General features: G+C 29.7%; 3 protein-coding genes across 3 annotated transcripts; all 3 read right to left on the bottom strand.

The window, feature by feature from the left end:
* Positions 1 to 3,868: 3,868 nt before the first annotated feature.
* LOC108454736 (vesicle-associated membrane protein 714-like) lies at positions 3,869 to 7,593 on the bottom strand. The gene is made up of 4 exons (XM_017753287.2): positions 7,178 to 7,593; positions 6,080 to 6,270; positions 5,468 to 5,631; positions 3,869 to 4,451 (listed from the first exon to the last, which is right to left on the bottom strand). Exons 1-4 carry the CDS (start codon positions 7,392 to 7,394, stop codon positions 4,361 to 4,363), a joined length of 663 nt encoding a protein of 220 aa, XP_017608776.1. The 5' UTR covers positions 7,395 to 7,593; the 3' UTR covers positions 3,869 to 4,360.
* A 2,730-nt stretch (positions 7,594 to 10,323) lies between these two features.
* LOC108455839 (transcription factor SRM1-like) lies at positions 10,324 to 13,633 on the bottom strand. Its single transcript, XM_017754403.2, has 2 exons — positions 13,029 to 13,633; positions 10,324 to 10,649 (listed from the first exon to the last, which is right to left on the bottom strand). Exons 1-2 carry the CDS (start codon positions 13,379 to 13,381, stop codon positions 10,376 to 10,378), a joined length of 627 nt encoding a protein of 208 aa, XP_017609892.1. The 5' UTR covers positions 13,382 to 13,633; the 3' UTR covers positions 10,324 to 10,375.
* Positions 13,634 to 18,919: 5,286 nt separating this feature from the next.
* LOC108456422 (NAC domain-containing protein 90-like) lies at positions 18,920 to 20,369 on the bottom strand. Its single transcript, XM_017755010.2, has 3 exons — positions 19,955 to 20,369; positions 19,570 to 19,862; positions 18,920 to 19,479 (listed from the first exon to the last, which is right to left on the bottom strand). The coding sequence occupies exons 1-3, from the start codon at positions 20,166 to 20,168 to the stop codon at positions 19,240 to 19,242; spliced, it is 747 nt and encodes a 248-aa protein (XP_017610499.2). The 5' UTR covers positions 20,169 to 20,369; the 3' UTR covers positions 18,920 to 19,239.
* Positions 20,370 to 21,396: the final 1,027 nt, after the last annotated feature.

The raw sequence follows: 21,396 nt of genomic DNA, 5'->3' as shown, positions 1-21,396 counted from the left end.
AACAATTTATGATGTTATATAATAAAACGGGAATATTGAGTTTCCATCTAAATTGTAGAAAAATATAGTTATCAAACAAACAAAAAATAAGAGTAAAAGAGAGATGCTTTACTTGAAGTAACAGTAGAGACAATACTGTCGCGGTTGTCGGTGGCGGTCGGGTGGCTGGTGATATTATGCTGGCAGGTGGGCTCGTTAGAAAGAGTGGGGTAATAGTCATAATTCATCGCTGTCGTCGGATTCGTTCTTCTTAAAGAGGATTTAAATGTTGATGATGCCACCATTGAAATATTCATGTTACAAATAAACAAAAAAAAAAGTGTTTTGGATCAATTATAAAGAGGTCCCTAACTTTAATAAAAAGTCAAAAAATACCACGTCTAACAATTCGTTAGTGAGTTAACAGATTTTTTAATGACAGTAACTAATTCATACAATTATTTTAATTATAGTGATTAAATTGATAAAAAAAAGCTAGAATAACTAAAATTGAAACAATGCTATTTTAGGGTGACTTGTGGTATAGGTTTACTAAACAAATTAATTTAGACATTGAGAAAACAATATTTTTTCTCCTATCCAAGCTTAATCTCTAACTCGTCAACTACTTCAAATATTATATATAATATTATGATTACGACCTGAAATAACTTTTTTATAATAAAAATATTCAAATATTATCATTCGGGTGCATATGTAAAAGATTTTAAAAGAATTAAAGTCTCAGTCCAAAAATTTCTAATTAAAATAGTGAAAATATGGATAAAATTATTTCAAAGAGTATATTTTATCAAAAACATTAATTAGTTAATGTTGTAGAACTTGGTTTCTAAATTTTTTCCATTTTAGAACTTGGTTTAATATTGTAGAATTAATTAGTTAATATTTTATCAAAAACATTAATTAATTTATAGAATCTAAATTGCTTTTACAGAAATACGTCAAGTTCTTAAGATATTACCTGATAATGTATTTATTTTAACAGTAAAGATTCTTTTTAGAAAACCCTAGCTAGCTAGGTTAACCATAAATAGGTTGTTGACAAAAGCTTTGAAGGTTCCTTTTATTGAATTTCGACATTTCGCTTTCTTACTAGTTAGCTAACAAGCATGGGTACCAAATCTTGATTTCTGTTTCATAGCATGCAGCCCCTCTTCCCTTTTGCATGGTTTTGTTGGATAGAAATCGGTAATAGGTATCATAGAGTTAGAGAAGTGTTGAACTGAATCGCTAAAAAAAATTAATTTAAAAAAATTAATTGAATTGGCTAAAAATCAGTCTTCTTTTGAAAACCTTATTAGCTTTCTTTCATTGTTGGTTTTATATTCAATGGAATCGGAAGGCAGATATTAGAGATATTGAATGTATGTTGAAAGAGTGTTGATAGGGGTGCTTCGTGATTTGGTCATATCGTGGAGAAAATCAACTGAAGCACAAGTAAAGCAGAAGCAGGAGAAACGCATGTTCATGCACCAAATGTAGAGGCTTCACTTTCTTCAACACTTTGGTTCTAAGTAAAAAAATTATAATGTTTGATTGATTGAATATAATAATGAAAAGGAATAAATCGTAAATTTATATATATTACAAACTTCTACCTAAATTTGTTTGAAAATATTTCACTAAATATTTAATTTTAAAATTATGTTTGAAATACAAAATATGATTCAAATAATAATAATTACTAATTCATGTATAATATTACTTATTAAAAACTTGTTTTTAATATTAATAAATAAAGCTATCATAAATATTGAATATCAAATGTATTTAATATTAGTTACACATTTATTTATAAATAATTGCCTTATTTATAAATATTTTTCATTATTAAATATAATAATTTCAATTCCTCTCTCCTCATTATCTTCTATCATTTCCCTCTTCGTTGCTTTTTACTTTGTTCTTATCCCTATCCATATCTTTTTCTTCTCTACTTCCACAAACCCAGTTTTCCGACGAGTTCACCACTATTTGCTGTCGTTGACCAATTTCTTTCACTCTCCAAAAACTACCACAAATAGATCTTCATCTTCTCTCTTTGATACTTTAATTATTTTCTCCTAAATCAACCTCTAAAATGGTAAATCTAATTTTAAAGAGAAAATAAAAATAAAAATATCAACATTTCACTTCTATTTCTACCGGAGATCATCAATTGTTTTTAGATAATTGTATGTTCGTGTTCGAGGAAGATGCTGGTTTTATGGTCTTTTTTAAGTTTCACTTCTATGTCTCTTCTTATTTTCTGATTACATGTTTGTGTTTGAGAAAGATGTTAATTTTATGGTCTTTTTAAGCTTCACTTCTATCTCTTCTTATTTTTTTAGATAATTGCATGCTGATTTTTATGGTCTTTTTAAGTTTTCGCTGTTATGTCTCTTCTTATTTTTTAGATGATTGCATGTTTATGTTTGAGGAAGAGGCTGATTTTTATGGTCTTTTTAAGTTTTTATTTTTAATTTTCCCAGCAAGTTGTTCTCTGGCATTACTATCTCCGGTTCCCTCTCCCTACACGGTTTTCTGTTGGGTTTGTCCACTATTTTAAGTGGGGATAAAATTGTCAATGACTAACACCCGTACTAATCATTCTCAAGTCCCTTCAAAGAATGACTATTACGTCCTTGCATATAAGAAGGGAAGGATAGCCCATTCCACGGAATGGGATTCATTCCAACCTAACCTAAACCTATGCTTCAGTATAGAGAATGGAATGAGACCTGAATAGGAATCCTATTCAGGTGAAACAAATCTATTTAATAAAAGAAATGAGTGATTTATTAAAAGTTTGTTATTATTATTATTTTTGAGTTTACTAGTACAATTATAGATACAAGTATATCTAATCACAATACAAAACACGAATCAGAACCTAAACCAAAATTTTATATCTCACACATGGTTGAATTTGGAGAAAACTCACCCTTGATGTTTGCACATGATTGAACTTATTTCTTAGAGGAATCGAATTAGAATTATAGATTTTTGAATGAGTTAAAAGGTAATTTTATCACTATAAAAGTTTTACACCTTTTGAGGGATTAAACTATAAACTTCCCATTTTAGAGGGGCCAAAATTAAATTTAAAAAAAAGGCCTAAATGCATTTTCACCATTTAACTAACTTAAAATTTTGCAATTTTAAAAGAGACTAGAACAATTTTTCAATTTGGGAGAGGGGTAAGGTCATACCTGATGCTCTGCGCTCAAAGTTCCAAAACTATTATTATGGTATGAAAACAAATAGTTTAGTGCAAAATAAAAATTAATAGAATATTCGAAGTTGCACTATATGTGCTTAAAAAGTGATCCAAAGCACGCACACAATTCTCTATACACTTTACCCCCTTCCTCGGAGGAAGCTATCTAGTGCCATGTTTAAGTTGAGCATATAATCTTCCTAGTAAAACTTCAAATGACAAATCATCAATTGAGTTGAATCAACTCAAAGTTGTAAGAACCTAAAAATTCAACTAAAGTTCAATCGAATTTCATTTCCCAAACTCGATTCAAGATTTATCTATTAAAAATGAACACGATTCCCATGCTCGATTATTTATCCTCAGGCTCAAATACAAGTTATTTATCCTCAGGCTCAAATACAAGTACAAAATTGAAAATTTCAACACTAATTAGAAATAAAAAGCTTCATTAAGATCATGAGCTACTCATTTCAAATATTAAGATACTCGAATTTGTCTTCTTTAATACCTTGAAAGCTCAGTACAACTCAATAATGACCTAGTTGAACTCAAGTGCTTTTTTTCCTGAGTCAAACCCAAATGATACGTGAGCACATATCTCTCGTTTATTCCCCATCCCCTCCCTTCAAACATTAATTAAAGCTTAGCATATGAGTAATCACATAATTTACGGTTAGAAGTTCCCACTTCATAACTTTCTTAAAACCTCAGCAGCAACATAATACAAAAAGAACATCATAAAATTCGATTCCATTTACAACCTAATTGCATTTCTACTACAAAACAACATTCTGCAAGTAAGTAAAGGAGAGGTCTTAAATAAACCAAGAACTAAGTAACATGGTCATGGATCGATAGAGAGAGAGAGAGATTGAGAGAGGTGAAAGGAAAAAGGAAAATATAAAGACACCAGAACTAAAATCATTGAACAGTTGATTGTGTGAAGAACAAAATATTATGATTGTTACAACAGGCAGTTTTTATCAAACCCCAAAAATAAATAGTAGACACAATTGAGCGGGTATAGAGACTATGTTGCCAAAAATACCTAGAAACCTCCATTGGGAAGCCAAGGAGCCTCCAAAGGTACAAACTTGCACAAAAATGTTGAAGATAAATGTGTACCTCAGCAGAAATTTAGACCAGTAAGACTGCCACTCAAGATCTGCAAGAAGGTAGAGTGATGCCTCCGCAGCAAGCAGCTATTATTATGTACAGTAACAGAACAATCAAGCATGTCAACAGTGCCCTGTACACAGACATGTAAGTTTCCTCATGTGGAACTGAATATGTTCCTAAGAAACCGAGTAGTTACAACTATAATATCAAATTAAAATGATTCATGAAATTAATTTAAGATATTAAAATGATTTCTATAGACATGCATGTATGATAACAGCTGATAATGGCAAACTAGCAATACAGTCTGACAAGTTTTTCACACAAGTTACGAGTAGCCTAAGAAGAGGGAACATCAGTTACAACTCCATTGACATTGCCCAACAGAAATTCTTCATAAGTAGTCAAATATCAAACTGATGCTTTCCTCAATTTTTCATGTCATCCCTTATAAGCAGGTTTTGTACACAGTACATGAATTAGAAGAATCAGAAACTTGAAGACTTTGCTTAAACACAATTGAGCAAAGTTTCTTAAGCTCAGTGACAGAACAAAAGGCCTATGTAAAATAACTCTAGAAAGCATATTCAAATCTAGCCAGTTATCTCTCTCTTGAATTTTCATTGTTTTGTAAAACTAGTTTTTTCCCCCTTTTGCTATGTTCTATTTATGTCTTTCATTCTCCCGTTGGTTCCCTTCCTTGGATATGGGCAGCCAAAGTCAATATTTTTGGTCCAAGATTGTAGCTAATAGGAATTAATAAAGGCTAAAATACTAAGAAGGCCCACATTTTCACTTTTCTTAAGCAAGTCCCCTATACTTTTATTTTACAGTATCCAAACAAGCCCTTATCCTTTGATTTATACCTACATAAGCCCTTATTCCAAATAGAAGGTTGATTTATGTTAGGCGTTTATTTAGATATCAATTCAAGGTTATATTTGGGTTCAAAGTACAGGTAAAGGTCTTATTTAGCTGTAAATTAAAGGTTATGAGTTTATGTAGGTATAACTTATGTATAGGGGCTTATGTAGATTAACTAGTAAAGTTTAGCTGTTTTTTCATTATTTAGCCATTAATAAATGGGCTATTTGTTTGTATTTCCATAAAACAAAATAAGATATATAAAGAATTTAAACTACTCACAAGAGTTTGGCATTTTTCATCCAAAGAGCTTGACGAAGGCGTTTAGATTGTTTCTTGAAATGGAATGCACCATCTTTCATCGTTGCAGTTTTGTCAACAAGAAGTTCAATCCTGTCGCCTCTTTCAAGTATTTTCTCAATGTTTTCCACCATAATTGTACGAATCTGAAATTTAAAAATTAATCACAAATTCAGGGCACAATAGTCACTTGATGTGCAGCCATTCAACTTACAATGTTAATGTCACAGACAATAACAAGCATAAGGATTTTTTTTCCAGAGATCCTGATCTAAAGTGTTTTCCCCCTTAAAGAACTGGCTAACACTAGTGATGAAACTGGCATATTGTTCGTAAGGTTGAAAAACCTCATTCCAACAGGGTTAGATATTTGAATTTCAAAGATATTATGCAGTGAAAACAATTGCCGAGGAACTACATGGTCAAATGCAAAGGTAAATAACTTAGCCTGAATAAGAGCAAGTAATTTTGCAACACTCTAAAGAACCCATCCACACATCATGACAGACACAAGATACAAAAAAAAAAAAAAAAGATTAGGAAAATCCAAAAGATGAATAAATAATGAAGTTCCGGCTATGGCAAGATACATGCCTCACCCACTTCACCTCTAACACGATTGAGAGTATCTGCACTAGGATTATTAGAGAAAAACTCCATTTGTTGATGTAGCACCCGCGAGAATTCATCATTCATTGCATATGCAGGTGCATAATGAGCCACTTTGCCATAGTTTTTCATGAACCTCATGTGAATATCCTCCAAGTACGAAAATGGAATTCTCCCTGCATTGAGGCAGGGTAATTAATAGTGACTCATAGAGGATATCTTCTGTTTCTTTTACTTTTATCAATGAGATAAAGCTGTATACAATTAATATCCCTATTTTAAATGATAAAATCAAGCCAAACCCCCAACCCCCCAAAAGGAAACACATTAAATTTTTTGCAAAAAACAGTAAAGTAATCCATAGTAATGAAACTGCTCATAAGCTTAAGGTACAAAGCGATTGTTATAATGATACAGAAATGATTAGAACTTCTATGAAAGGAAAATAGGATAAATAAAATAGAATAACATACCAAATTTTATCTCCATAATGGGGGAAAAATGGAATGAAAAAACTACTAATCCAAAATCAAAGCAAAGGAGAAATTTGATGATTTTGAATGGTATTGTTCAAAGCTATTTTTCGAGAATACCCCAATGTTAGATTCAAATAGAAGTTGTTAGTTGCGTCAAATGTATCTAATCTGAACCGAAGGTGTTGGAAATGGATCCCATGAGAGAATATATGAATAAGTTTAGTGTTTTAAGGGCAATAGAATTAACTATATATATATATTAAATTCATGTGATTAACTGTGATTCTCTAGCTACTGATTAAGCACCAAAAACGAACCCCTTATGCTGTTATATTTGCTAACAGAAAAATCCTATGCATTATTCTTAAATCAATGCTAAATTAAATGAAAGTAGCTGGTTAGTTCTACTATAAAGCAAGATATAAATACTAGAAAAGAAAATTAAACGAAGCATACATTTCAAGTCACAGACTTTAAATCCCTAAACTCTAAAAGAAAGAATTCAAAATCCCTTTCACTACTTCAATTGTCGACAATTAGATTTAAACTCGTAACAGAGCCCGAGAAGATGTAGAATTTTAGAAATGATGAAGTAAAAGAATCGTACTTCCGAAGTTATCGTTAGCCATACAGAGGAAACAAAGGCCATCGGATCTAAGGATATGAAAGATATAACGATCTTGCGAGAAGCATAATCTCGAATCAGCCTCCGCCGGAAGTTTCTCCAGCACCCTCCGTGCCACCGCCCCAGCGTTCCCCGTCACGGCGCTAAACTCCGCTAGAACCACCGTGCCTCGAGCCACCACCGCGTAAAGGATCGCCATCGAGAAATTTTTTTTCCTTTTTTGTTAATTTATTTTTCTTTTGCTTCAGAAAGTAAAAATTGTTTAAATATTTATGAAAACAATTAAGCTAAAATTCATACTAATTACATTTTAATAATTCTTTCTTCTCCTTTTGTCGTTTAAACCAGGTATGTATCATTATTTTGGTTTAGCTAACTTTCTTTTGGTACCTAAATTTTAGTACATTTTTTAACTTATGTTAAAAGAAATAAGGATAATATAATTTTTTACCACCAAATTTTGTAATACCTATAACATTTTGGGTAAATCTAATATAGTCACTTTTGTTTATCTTATGTTACATTTTAGTCACTGAGTCGTTAATTTCCGTTAACGGTGTAACGATAACTTCTTGCCAACGAGATGTACTAATGAATGCAATGGTTCGAGTTAAGAGGCGAAGGTTCCGAGAGGTGGGACAACCCGATAGTGAGACTAGTCGGGAAAAAGCCAAGGCGTTAAGAGATTTCAAAGGCAAATAAAATTAGTGTCATTCCGAAGACACAATGAGGGCGTTGCGAGAATGGATGGAGGGAGACTGCCAATGTGCAAAGTTCGTGACCATAGCACAAGATGCATCCAATGGAAATCTATCGATTAGATGGAGATCATTTGACCCCATGAGAACTGGCCCGATTCAAAAAGTTGTTGGACAAGCCTGTTAGACTGAAACATGGATGGCCTAGTGATGTAGATATGAAAACATAGGCTACCTTAGTAATTATTAGAACTAATATTAGAAGATTGAGGGAAATCATATCTTGTAAGATTAGATTATATTTGATATGGTAACCTTGTAAATCCCTTAGAGATAGGCTTAATCTCGTCCGTCGATGTAACTTGATTTAGACCGTTAATTTTGGGAGAGTTCGACTATAAATAGAGTCTCCCCTCACTTGTAAATCATCCATTGTATCTTAAATTCTTAAAATAAAAGAATACTTTGAGAATATTTACTCAAACACCTCTCATTCATTGTTTTTTGTGGCTATTCTATTCATTAAGACTTTTTTTGTTTTGTGTTGCTTTCGCTATATAAATTGGTGAAGGAATTCTTTTGTGAATCCTCAATTGTTTTTTAGTTAGGCTGACTTAGGTGTGCTTGCAAAGAAAGGATCACCTAAGGCCGCATGGATTACAAGACTAAAGTTCTAGCCACTGACACAAGTATGTGGAAAGTCGAAAATATTTTATTTAATTACATCTGTTGAAGGCTTGGCTCCACCAATTAAGTTAAGCGTTATAATGTTGTATAGACCAACTTTTCACTAGCATCTCATCTACTTAGACTTCCACAGACAACCCATGTGATTCTTAAAATGTGTTCATCAATCTTTGATAAATTGCTCGAATATGTTTTAGTCCAGAAAACATTATGACAAAACAACAAGTTTGAACTTCAATTACTAAAAAAAATTATCATTAAGGTCCTTGTGTTTTTTGGTCGTAGCCTAAAAAGTGTCCATGAAGCTCATAAGTTGGTACCTTTTAAAAGTATCAACCGATCTATTAATGGAGGAGAGTGAACATTAATTTTTGGGAAAAGCTTTGTTTAAGTTGGTAAAATTTATACACATTCACCACTTTCCTTTTTTTTCTAACCATAACAATGTTGACTAACCATTTAGGATATCTTATATCACGGATAAATGGCCTACTGCAAGTAGCTTGTTTGTTTTTTCTCAGATTGCAAAGATTCGCTTAGAGGCAAATCTGTGCTTATTTTGGCATATTAGTGTTATTTCAGGATTGACATTGAGTGAGTGAATAATGACATTCATGTATAATCTTGCCATATTTATTGCAAGTACCATGCAAAAATGTAAATGTTATTTAGGAGAATGGCAGACCTGGGGGTTGACTGCTTTGCTTATGTTCACTATGAGGTCGAGATTTGTCGGCTAAGTTAAAGATCTTCTATTTTGTTAGTTGATTGAGCCCTTGGTTGCACGTCTTCCTAGTGATTAAGGGTTTTTTAAAGTTAAGGGCAACATTAAATGAGGCTGCAAGTTAGGTGGAAATTGTTTGATTTTCCAAGATGTTTTCCTGCGACCTTATTCTAATTCTAGGGAACATGTTGTAGCTAATTGTAAGCAATCAACTGCCTCTGTTGGCTTCGTTGGTCTGGTGAAATTGAAAGGAACATAACATTAGTGTAGGATGGTTAACGAGGGTCGTAAGATGTCGCACTATTGCTAGAGGTGAATGGCATTGTATGGGGTTAAAGTCGTTAAGCATTGGAAGGGGATTTAGAGGGCTTTGATAATATAAACAAGTAAGGGTTATAGTCAAGCTTATAAGGGTAAGTCTTAGCACTGGGGAAAGGAATGTTAGCTTTAAGGGTGTGATCTATGGTTCTTTTCTCAGTTTCTATAGGTGGTGTTAAATATTAACGATTTGAAAATTAATACACTTACAAGATAAAAGGAATTCTGTAAATGTGTCAAAGTATATGTTATAGGATGCTTTCAGATACTTAAATTAAAAGAAATGAAATGGGCTAAGAAAAGTAATAATAAGACAAAAGAGAATATGCTTTTAAGGTTGTCATTTGCGTGAGAGTGTGTGGAAGCTAAGTTGTCCCTTACATATGATTGATTAATTAAGATATATGTCTTTGATCGATGAAACTATACCTCTAACCCTTTTGTTTGTTCATCTTATCATTTGACTTAAGGAGTTAATAAATATTTGCCAACCCTAATTGGAAATTTATAGGGTATGGGTCTTCAGGATTGTTGGTTACTTAGAGCGTGAGGCTTGCTTGATGAGCTAGTATAATAAAAGTCATATCATAAAATAGACTGCTAAATTCTTAAATCTTTTTTTTACAAATATATGTTGTATAAACTTGTTTAGATAAGTTGCAAGCTGTTTTATAAAACTGTACAAGTTACAAGAACGGGTATTCACGCAAGTTCTTAAGTTCGTGTTTTGTGTAAGTAATCTAACTATACAAGTTACAACAAAGGGAATTCATACCCATGATTATTCACAAAGGAGCTTCCTTGTTCATTGAAAAACTTGGATTGGGGGTCCATGGAATTATCATCTCCCATTTTCAAATCATGAATGCTGGACCTTTTCTTGTTTTTTTCATTGACGGAGTTGAGACGAAGAAAGTACTTCTGTGCATGGCTCGCTACTTGAGTTGGCGTTCTTGAAACGACGGCATTTCTTGATATGCTCCTCCAATCTCCTTTCCCATACTTTTGAAGTCCAATCAAAAATAATCTATACAATAATAGTAACAAAAAAAAATTTACTATTTTTCCTTTTTCTTCATAGAAGTTTTAACTTGAAAAATTTTTAATTTTGAAAAATTATAATATATCTTTAAGTTAGATTTAAAAAAAGAAAAAAGAAAACAGGATATGTGGCAAAATTTACTATGTACCTAAGAGAGTAACCCTCTATAATGTTCAACGGTTAACCGACCTAAATTATCATAAATCGAATTAATCGATCCTTTTAAACTCTTAACCATTAATCGAATCGAATTTTTTTTAAAAAATTAACCGAACTGAACTTTTTCAATTAATTCGGTTGGTTAACCGAATTAACCGAAATTCATATGTTTTTTTTTTGTTAAAACAAGTATCAAACATATAAAAAAATTAATCGAATTAACCGACCGATTAATTTACACTTCCAAAAAATTAACCGAACCGAACGACCCCGATCGAATACTTATATTATAATATTATTTATTAAGCTTAATTAATTTAGTTAACTAACCGATTTTGAACCGAATTAACCACCGTTAACAGAACTTTCAAAAAATTATTAACCGACCCCCGATCGAATTAATTCGGTTAACCAACCAATTAATCGAATTCGATCGGTTAACCAAATTAATACAATTTTACCCGAAATTTGCACACCCCTAATAGACCCAGGGACTATGGCCCCCCAAAAATGGTAAATTTTCAAATTAAGTTCTTTATAATTTATAAAATTTTAAATTAGTAATAATAAAATTACACTTTGGTCTCTCTAAAAATAATAAAATTGATTTAATCCTTTAAAAATATAAATATATAGACTATTAAAATGATGAAATTACATTTTTACTATCGTAAAAATATACAATTTAATTGTAGCCTTCCAAAAAGGATTTTCTAGCTTTGCCACTATGCTAAATCAAAGATTTAATCAATGTAAATTAATTTGATATATTTAATCTCTGTAATTTTATAGCATGTCCAAATAATTAACATATTTAACTAGTTAATTAAAATGTTGGGGTTGATTTTTCTTTTGAAAAATATCTATTTACCTATGATGTTGACTTGATTTTTTTTTGTCTTAAATGTTAACATGGACTTTTTTTTTTTGTCTTAAAGGGTGTTTTTTTTAACTAAAAGATTAATACGTAGTTGACTTTTGAAATTATTCAAAATATCTAGTTGATATTTAAACCTTTTTTGGGGCTTAGTTGATATTTGAATTTGTATTTCGTTACACATTTTGATACCTTCACACTAACATTATTAGTTTGTGCTAACATAGCACCGACAACTAATCATACAGTAACAAGTGACAATATAACTACAAAAAACTAAAAATATTTAAAAATATATAAATTAAGAAAAAAAGTAATTTTTATATAAAGAATGAACCTGGACATATGACTATCTAGGTTTAGATACTAGTTGTCCAAGTTCATTCAAGTTACATTTTATTAATTTTATATTTTTATATTATTAGTTTAAACTTAAAAATTTTAAATTTTAAAATATACAAATTAATAAAATAATATAAAATAACTTTCACATCAAATGAACCAAAACAACCATTTGTCTACATTCATTATTGATTTGTTTTAGTAATTTTATATGTTTTATTTTTTATAAAATAATAATTTTGTGTCATTGTTATTTTGAAATATATATAAATATAAAAATATAATATAAATTTATAAAAATATTTAAATATAAAAATTATAACATCATAAATATATATAATTACAAAAAAACCACATCTAGAATTACCGGACAAATGGTTGTCTTAATTTATATGAATATAGTCAAAACCAAAACATTAGTCTAGATTCATTCTCGATGTAAAACTTTTTATTATTTTTATCAAGTTATAATAATAATAATAATAATAATAATAATGATAATAATAATATTAATAAAGCACAATATTTTATAAAATTTAAAAAATATAAAATTACTAAAATCACATTTGGAATAAAGAATATCTTTTATTAATTTATATATTTTTAAAGATTTAAAAATTTATTTATTTTTGTCATGTGCATAATTAGATGTTGTTACGTGTTATCATGTGATTGGTTGATAATGTCATATCATCATAAATTGACAATATTAGTATAGAGGTATCAAAGTGTAAGACGGAATACAAATTAAAGTACTAACTAAATTCAAAAAATAGTTTAAATACTAACTAGATACTTTTAAATAAATTTAGGTAGCAAACTGCATATTAACCCGAAATACTTAAGAATGTTAACTTTTTGGCTATAAAAATAAAAGGAACAAATGACCAGAGACGATTGTATAGGGACTAAATGTCAATTTTGACCGTAGTTGAGGGAGCAAAAGCAAAAATAAACCATTTAGGTAAATAATTCTAGGTTCTAACCTGTGTTCTTCTTCGGTCCAAGGGACGCCTTTCCTTCTTTCGCTTTCCCTTTCCTTTCCTTTGGATCCAACCCAAACTTGGCTCCTACCTGACTCGTTAACCCAACTCGCTGATTCCAACTCACCCTCATAACTCGGCAACTCGACTCTTCCTGACTCAATCTCCAAAACATCATGCTCCAAATCCTCGTAATGTCTCCTAACATCCGCCGCCGACTTCCCCGGAACTTGGGCAGCAATTTTTTCCCACCGGTCGGACGATTCGTCGTTGGAGAACATAACCAAAGCTCGCTCGAACAGCTTGTCTTGGTGCCAAGACCAGGCCGAGGAAGCATCATCGTTGGTTCGGATCATAATTGTAAATTGAAATTTGTGTGTGTGTTGTCTGAGAAAATTGATGCTTGTTTGGATTGGGGGTGAGTGGGTGTTTTATAAGATCTGAATCTGATTTTGATTTTCTTTTTGTTTTTTAGTTTTGGATTACGTTAACTTTCGGCTATCTTTGACTTAAAAACAATTGATCTGATGAGATGAGATCATGTTAAACACGTTTCGCCATTCCCTTTTGATACAAAAATGATTCTCAATTAAATTTAATATAGTTTTTATTTTTATTTTTATTTTTATCTGTAAAATGTAAACTCTTTATTACTTCATCAATAACTGAAGCTGTTTTGTGTTTCCTGGCTATTTTATTTTAATTTAGCTTATTCTGTCTTGTCATGATGTCGGTGGGAAAATCTTTTTAATTAAAATTTTCCAATTGATTCCGCTATTTTCTGATTGTTAATGGCGGAAAGTTTTAAAAGGCTGCTCTCTTCGTTTTTTTTTTTTTCCATTTTTTTTTCAATTTAGCATTTCTTTAATAATCGGAATGATCCGTTAGTTCCTTAAACAACTTTTGAGATTTAATTTTTTAGTGACTGATTTAAAAAAGTAAAGTTTAATTGATAATATTATTAGTCGATTTTGTTAAACCAAAATATGTGTATCAAAACATAATATTTATATTTTCAGAATTTATTGTTTAAAAGTTACAAATATTTTTGGGTTTTATTATACTTAAAAACAAGTATCTAGGTTTAAAATTTTTCATGTGTAATTTTATACGTGAGTTTCTGAGTCTTATTGTATGCTGTTGTCATGAATAGGTTGACTTTAATTTAGATTTGTATCTTTTTTTAGTTGATGTAATAGTTTGATTTTGCGATGCGATTACTTAAACTATCAGTTTGTAATAGTTTGATATTTGTGATTATCATTAAAAAAAAAAAAACTTGACTAGAAGTGAAGTGAATTAAATTTTAATTGGACAAAGTATATTATTAGTCATTCAACTATTAATAAATTTTTTTCTGTCATCCAACTATGAAATGTTACAAAATAGCCACCCAATTATTTAATTTTTCTTCACTAGATGTTTAATCGTTGCAGCTTTTAAAATTGACATAATAGCTACTTTAACCCTCAATTTTTGTACATTGAATCAATTTAGTCTTAATTCTAAGAAATTTAATACTCAATATTTACGCATTATGTAATTTGGTCTTTTCTGCAATTTTACTTTTATTTACGGTTTTCACCTAAAAGCTAAAAAAACATATGTATTAGCTAAACTTAATTGAAATAGACAAAAATAGAAACATCAAAAATCCAAAATAATAATTTTCATATTTTCTCATTCTTTTAAAATTAACCCTCAAAATAACAAATAAAAGCAAACCTACAAAAAAAATACAATATTACACAATGCATAAATGTTGAGGATTACTTTTAGAATCAAGATTAAATAGGCATAATTTATAAATGTTGAGAGTTAAAATTATTATTATGTTGATTTTAAAAGTTGTTATAGTTAATCAACAGGTAACTCAAAAAGACAATATTAAAAATTAAATAATTAATTTGTAACTTCTTTATATTTGAATGACAAAAAAATACTACTAAATAAATAATTACTAATATAATTTATCGATTTAAATGTTATAGTATTACAAGTACATACTTTAGAACAAATTGGTGCAATGGAATATTCTGGACTGCCATGCAAAACACCACATTTTTAATGAATATGAATATTAATTAGTTAGTTGAAGTTGGTTGTTTTAAAGTTAGTAAGATATTTTATTTTGGGTGTTGTAAAATATAAGGTTAATTAGTTGTAAGTCTTAGCCACTTTTTTAGACTCTTATCTTTTTAAGATCAACTATTAAATAATTTTTTGTGGAACGGAAGAGATTCTAAATTCATTCTTATCCGATTAAGGATTATGAGAGAAGAGACAAATCAACTGATTCTGGTTGGTTGAATATTTTTATTTTTATTTTCTAAACAAAAACAATTTTTTCTTTTTATATTCTTGATTATCATTTCAACAATTTCAATTTTATTTTTTTAGAGTGCAATATGTATAAGATATCTGAATAATTTTATTTTAATGTATCCTTCCAATCGAATAAAATATTACGAACTAAATTGATCTATATTTAAAATTGGTAAGGATGAGCGGTTAGTGTAAAAACAACGGTAGTGGTAAAATTAGATGTTGTAACGTGGGACAACACCTCACTGTCTATCTAAACCCACATTTAAGTTTTGGAAAAATTAGAGTTGAATATTTAAGTTATAAAACCATTTTAATATATTACTTAAAATTAATTACAAAATATAATTAGATTGTTTGATAAATATAAATTATATATTATAAAACAATATATTCTACATTTTATCTTTAGTTTTAAAATATTTCATCTTATTCTAAACAAAAATCTTATTTTAAACATAATTTTTATAGAATAATATAATATTAAAATAATACATTGAATTAATTGAAAATAATCTCGATTAAATAATAAGTAGCTCTTATCTATCTACTTATTATTTTCTATATTTTTTAAAATTATCAAACATGTGTAAAAATTTAAATCATTTAAAATATTAATTTTAATTGATTTAATTTTCACAATGGTTTATCAAACAAATCCTTAGTTGAGTTGAATTAATCTAATTAATTTAGAACTTGTAATAATTGATTTTTATCGAAGTTATTAATATAATTAAGAGTTAATGTATACGAAAATGTTTGAATTTGATAATTTATACTTACTTAGTGCCAAAAATTTTTATCACTTAAATGATATTGAAACTTGAAAACTATAAGCGAATATGCTCCCTCTTTAAATTCAAATATATTTTTAAATACAACATATTTTATTATTAAACTCATTACTTACTAATTATAAGTGATAAAATTTTTATTCATCCATAATAACTCAAATCTCCAGGAATAAGTTTTAATTTCTAAAAATGATTGAAGCTGCTGCTACCATGTCCCATCATTTTAACACTTAATTTTATCTGTTAATAAAAGAAATGCCAATTAGAGACTTTGCTTTCGAAGATGAAAGCTGCAAAACTGCAGAGTCTGTCTGACAAAAAACTTGCTTAAGACTGAGATAATCCTACAAACCAATGTTGCTTCTTAATGTAATGTTGTTTAAACTAATCAATACAACTTTTTATTCTCAAAATTAAAACAAAATTATATAATCAATTACATTGACATTTTTGTAATATAAAATATATATAAATATTAATACGCAGCCATCACCCAGCTTAAGCAACCCAGGTAGCTCTTGTATAAACTCGATTATGAGTTCAGGACCCTCAATTTCAAAAGTTAAACTGAAAAGTGAGAGGGTTTGAATAAAATTATAGGTTAAAAAAAAGTTTTGATAAAATAAAATTGTTTTTTAAACGAGTTAAGTTTCGGGTAAAATTTTTTGACTCAAACTCAGTCCAAATCTGTCTAAATTTTTTTTGCTGTTATTTTGCTGTCATTTTATTGTTATATTATTACTATATTATTATTATTTGGATATTGTTTAATTTTTATTTTATTGATAATTTTGGTATTGTTTTAGAGACATTTGCTTGCTAAGTTGCAACTATCTTAATGTTAGTGTTATTTAAGTATAAATATTTTTAAATGTATTTTCAATTTGTTGGGAAATATTTATTTTAATGTTTTAGTGTATTTCATGTAAAGGTGCTCATGGGTCGGCTCAGACCACTTTTTTGCCCAAGCCCGACCAGATTTAAGAAAAATAAACCCGATCCCCATCCAGCCTCCTTATATTTGCTTTTTTAGATTAATTTTATTTAAAATATAATACACTAAATGTACTAAAATAGCTAAAATAAAAGTTTTCTAACAAATTAAAAGTAATTTATATTAAAAAACACCACTATAAATATAAAAATGTCTTACTATATTAAAAAATAAATATAATAAATAATTTATTATATTAAATATAAATTTTAAAATTTTATATTTTGGTTTGGGTTATTTAGTTGGGTAAGTTTTTTGAGGTCATAGGTAATGAGTTTAATTGTTATTGGAATAGTGTTTTGATATAAATATAAATATAAATATAAATTATTATTTAACATCTATAATTAATATAATATTGTTTTATAACATAAAATTCGGGTAGGGTTCAGGCCAAAAAATATTGCCTAAGGCTCGGCCTATATAGAAAACGGGTATTACATTTTACCTAAGCCCATTTTTTAGGCATCGTATTTTGTCCAAACCCTCTTATTTTTCGGGTGAGCCTTTGGGCTTGGGCAAGTAGTCCGACCCATTAGCAGGTTTAATTTGATGTGTTATATTTTTAAATTTATTTTTATATAAAAAATTTAATATGGACAAGTGAGACTCAAATTTAGCATTTTTTATTTGGGTTAGGCTTGGGCAAAATTTTAAGACTATTTTTTAAGTTGGGACCATATCTGAAAAATAAACCTAAAAATTTATATTGGTTCCCTGACCCATGATTAGTTCTACTAATGTACCATTTCTTTTTTAATTTTAATTACAAACCTTCAAAATCTAAGTGCCCATAACAATAAGAACACGGTGATTAGTAGTAAACACTTTAAGAGGAAATCACTTATTTTCAGTTATAGATAGGGGTATTCACATTTTGGTTAAAATTAAATTAATTGATCGAACTGATCTAATTCTGTTAATTGGTCGGTGGCTGAATTTAATTCGGTCAAAGGTCAATTAATAATTTTTTGAAATTTTGGTTATCGATTAATTCAGTTCGAAATCAAGTAATTAACTGAATTAACCAATTAACCGAAATATTTGTGTTTTCAAGACTTATGTAGTGTTTCTAATGCCTTATTTGTTATTTTCACTTCCATTTTAAATTTTTGAACTATTAAATAAAAGAAAATGAACATTATTTTAACCAAAAGACAAAAATATATAAATTTTGGTTAATTTAGTTAACCGATTGAATTAATCGAAATATTTCAGTTCAGTTAATATATTTAAAAAAAAATTAATTCGATAAACAATTAAAATTATGTAAATTTTAATTAATTCAATTAGAATATTAACCCACTTTTTTATCAGAAAGATGTAGAAAAAGTTTGACTTAATATGACCGTATCGATTGTTGTAATGGCACTGGACATTCATCTAGTTTTTTCCGCTCAAAAGTGTTGTATTGCGTTTTAGAAGACTTGCTACCTTCAGCTTAGAAACCACCTTTGTCACGGGATGTATTTTTTCTTTGACTTGTTTGATTGGGCTGATGACTCCCACTTCACTTGAAGGGCCTTTTTTTCATCCTTGTGTTGTGCTTGTAAAGAACCCATTAGATCATCAAAGATAAGTCAATAGCAGCTACTACATGTTCAGACATTGGAGTCAAACTCCTCAATAACTTGATTCAAAAATCTTTTGATTAGTTTCCTCTCCAAAAGACCTCATTTGATTCATAATTGTAGACATTTTAACAACAACAAAATCTTGGACGAATTAACCGTCACTCATAAAATTATGTTGTAGTGATAGCATGGAAAAGCAATAATAAATTAAAGAAACAATGGAACCATTTTTTTTCATATAAATGATGGGTATAACCAACACAACAAAATCTAAAAAATTATAATAATAAAAAAAACAAATCCATTTTACACAAGCTTCAGTGACAGATATCTCGACAAAAAAACTATGGGATTTCTCCGAAAGAGAAAAACAAAAGCCTATTCTGCACAAAATGATCTCCTTAGAACTTGCTTATTAGTTGTATTGTTCCTTTGGTCTACAAGTATGAACAAGCAAATCTGCTACTTACCAAGTTCGTTTGTTCATGCTCTTAGGTTAAATGTGCCGAAAGGGGCTGATTGCCTACTTATATTTCATTAAGTTGTTCCCATCCTATGGCATGTTCTTCAAGATTGTTAACCAATTCCCAAAACTCATCTTCACTAGCCTCGGCTGGATTATAGTGGTCTCCTCCAGCATGTGAAGTTCCTGAGGCTCCCCCGGAAGTTGTTGCAGCATTGTTGTGTGCTTCTAGTGGGCGTCTATCGAATGCTCGAGAGCTGCTCGATGCAACATAGACTCGACACAAACTGAAATCATGTCTCAACTACATTAAAAAATGGTAAACAAGCAAAAGATGATTAGAAAATAAAGTCAAGTGAATTTAGTTTTAAAATATAAATCTTCATATGTTCACCTTTGGAGGAGCAGCCACATATGGGTCGGACAGTGCTTCGATGGCTCTATATTCATTCATCTTCCATTTGGTTTTCCTCCCATTTGGGGCTTTTCCCTTGTAAAAGACCATTGTTTTCTTCATCCCGATCACTCGATCGTCCGACGAGTAGACAAAGCCGGGAGACCCCGTCGCCTTCCAATATCCCGAAGCTGTAGTTCGGCTAGCTCTTCCCCCACGAGCCTCCCTCTCTTGTCTTGGTATAAAGTAAAACCATTGCTCCACGTCTCCTTTACAAAGCTCCCCAGCAAGCTCTGCAACCATAAACAAAAAAAGGTTACCTACTTACAGTGGGATTCATCATGTTGGTGTGATCAGTGAAGAAAGTGTATATATATATCTATACTTGGAAGGTCCCATGGCTCAAGGTCGTAAAAAATGTTGAGGACTGGAATAACAAGGTGCATATCTTGTCTCGTGCCTTGTAACTGGTTACGTAGGTAGAAGGAAACCAACTCTTCTTCCGTCGGAAAGAAGCGAAAACCGATGGCCACCGCCATCTCTGACCGGTACTTAGCTGATCTATATGTGTTGTGTGTTGGAATTAATGAGTTTTCCATGTAAATGAAATTGGTTTAAATAGCTTGCTAGCCGAGTAACTTTGGAAAAAGTAGCTGCTGATTCCACACGGTTACAGCCAACATATTGTTCTTTTATATCCTAGGATAAAACTTCACTCGTCTTGTACGGATCCAAATTATCCTATGAAAATCTGATGTTGAAGCAGTCAAAGGTCAATTTAAGACAGATTAATCCATTAGTTTCTAATAATTAAACGTCAACTGCTAGGAGTCTTATGCAGTTCATCTAGTATAGAAATAAAAAAAATTAAAAAATTAACAATCCCTATTGGCCATGACCCACAATCCATGAGTTCAAATTGGACTGTGTGCAGTGATTTAAGTAATAAAAAAGAATTTAATTAAAGACAAAATTAAAATTAACTACTAATTTTTCTAAAATCAGTACAAAAATTAGTAATTATGTGTAGAAAAACTAAAATAAGATAATAAAATTTGTGAAAATCAAATTTAAAAATTTAGCTTAAAAGAGATGAAATTAAATATTGAATTTGTTTCATTAAAAAATATAGGAAAGGTCAAAATAATTTTTAATTAACCAAAGGCTAAATGCACAATTTAACGTTTTGAAAAATAAAATTTGAAGTACCAAAATAGATATTTTCAAAATATATGTAACTTATTAGAAGATATGATAAAATACGTAGGCTAAATATGATGTTATCTTTTGTATGCTTTCCTTTCTTCTTTCTTAATTTCAGGTGCCAAATCATAAAAAAAAATTCAAACATTGAGGGCCAAATATCTAAAATGCTCTCAATGTATGTTATTTTTATATATGTTATTTGATTATATAAATATAATTTTTTGTGTTTATATAATTACACAATTTAAAATAAACAAGTTGTAAAATTTATGAATAAGTTTTATGATAAATTATAAATTAGCAAGAGACTTTTAATAACTAATGTAAAGTTCTGGGTTTTTTCCATGTATGTCAGTTGCATGGTATCTTAGCTACACCCTTCCAAGTGATCAATCTACTTTGTCTCGTGTATCTTGATATGGATATTAATGGTTATTAGAATAAATATGAAGGAGGACGTCGAAACCATTTTTTTTGAAATCAACTTTTTATTTTAAAAAATAAAATTAGAGTCGCCACCAATCTTTTTTTTATGAGGTGTGATCAGATCACTTCGTAATTTGATTGTTTTAATAAAATGTTTGATTTAAAACAACGATTTTTGGTCTACAAAGTTTAGAA

The sequence above is a fragment of the Gossypium arboreum genome, chromosome 9 (assembly GCF_025698485.1).
Source record: "Gossypium arboreum isolate Shixiya-1 chromosome 9, ASM2569848v2, whole genome shotgun sequence".
NCBI classification, from domain to species: domain Eukaryota; kingdom Viridiplantae; phylum Streptophyta; class Magnoliopsida; order Malvales; family Malvaceae; genus Gossypium; species Gossypium arboreum.
Note: the sequence above shows the minus strand (reverse complement) of the source record. Positions and strands in the feature narration are given on the sequence as shown.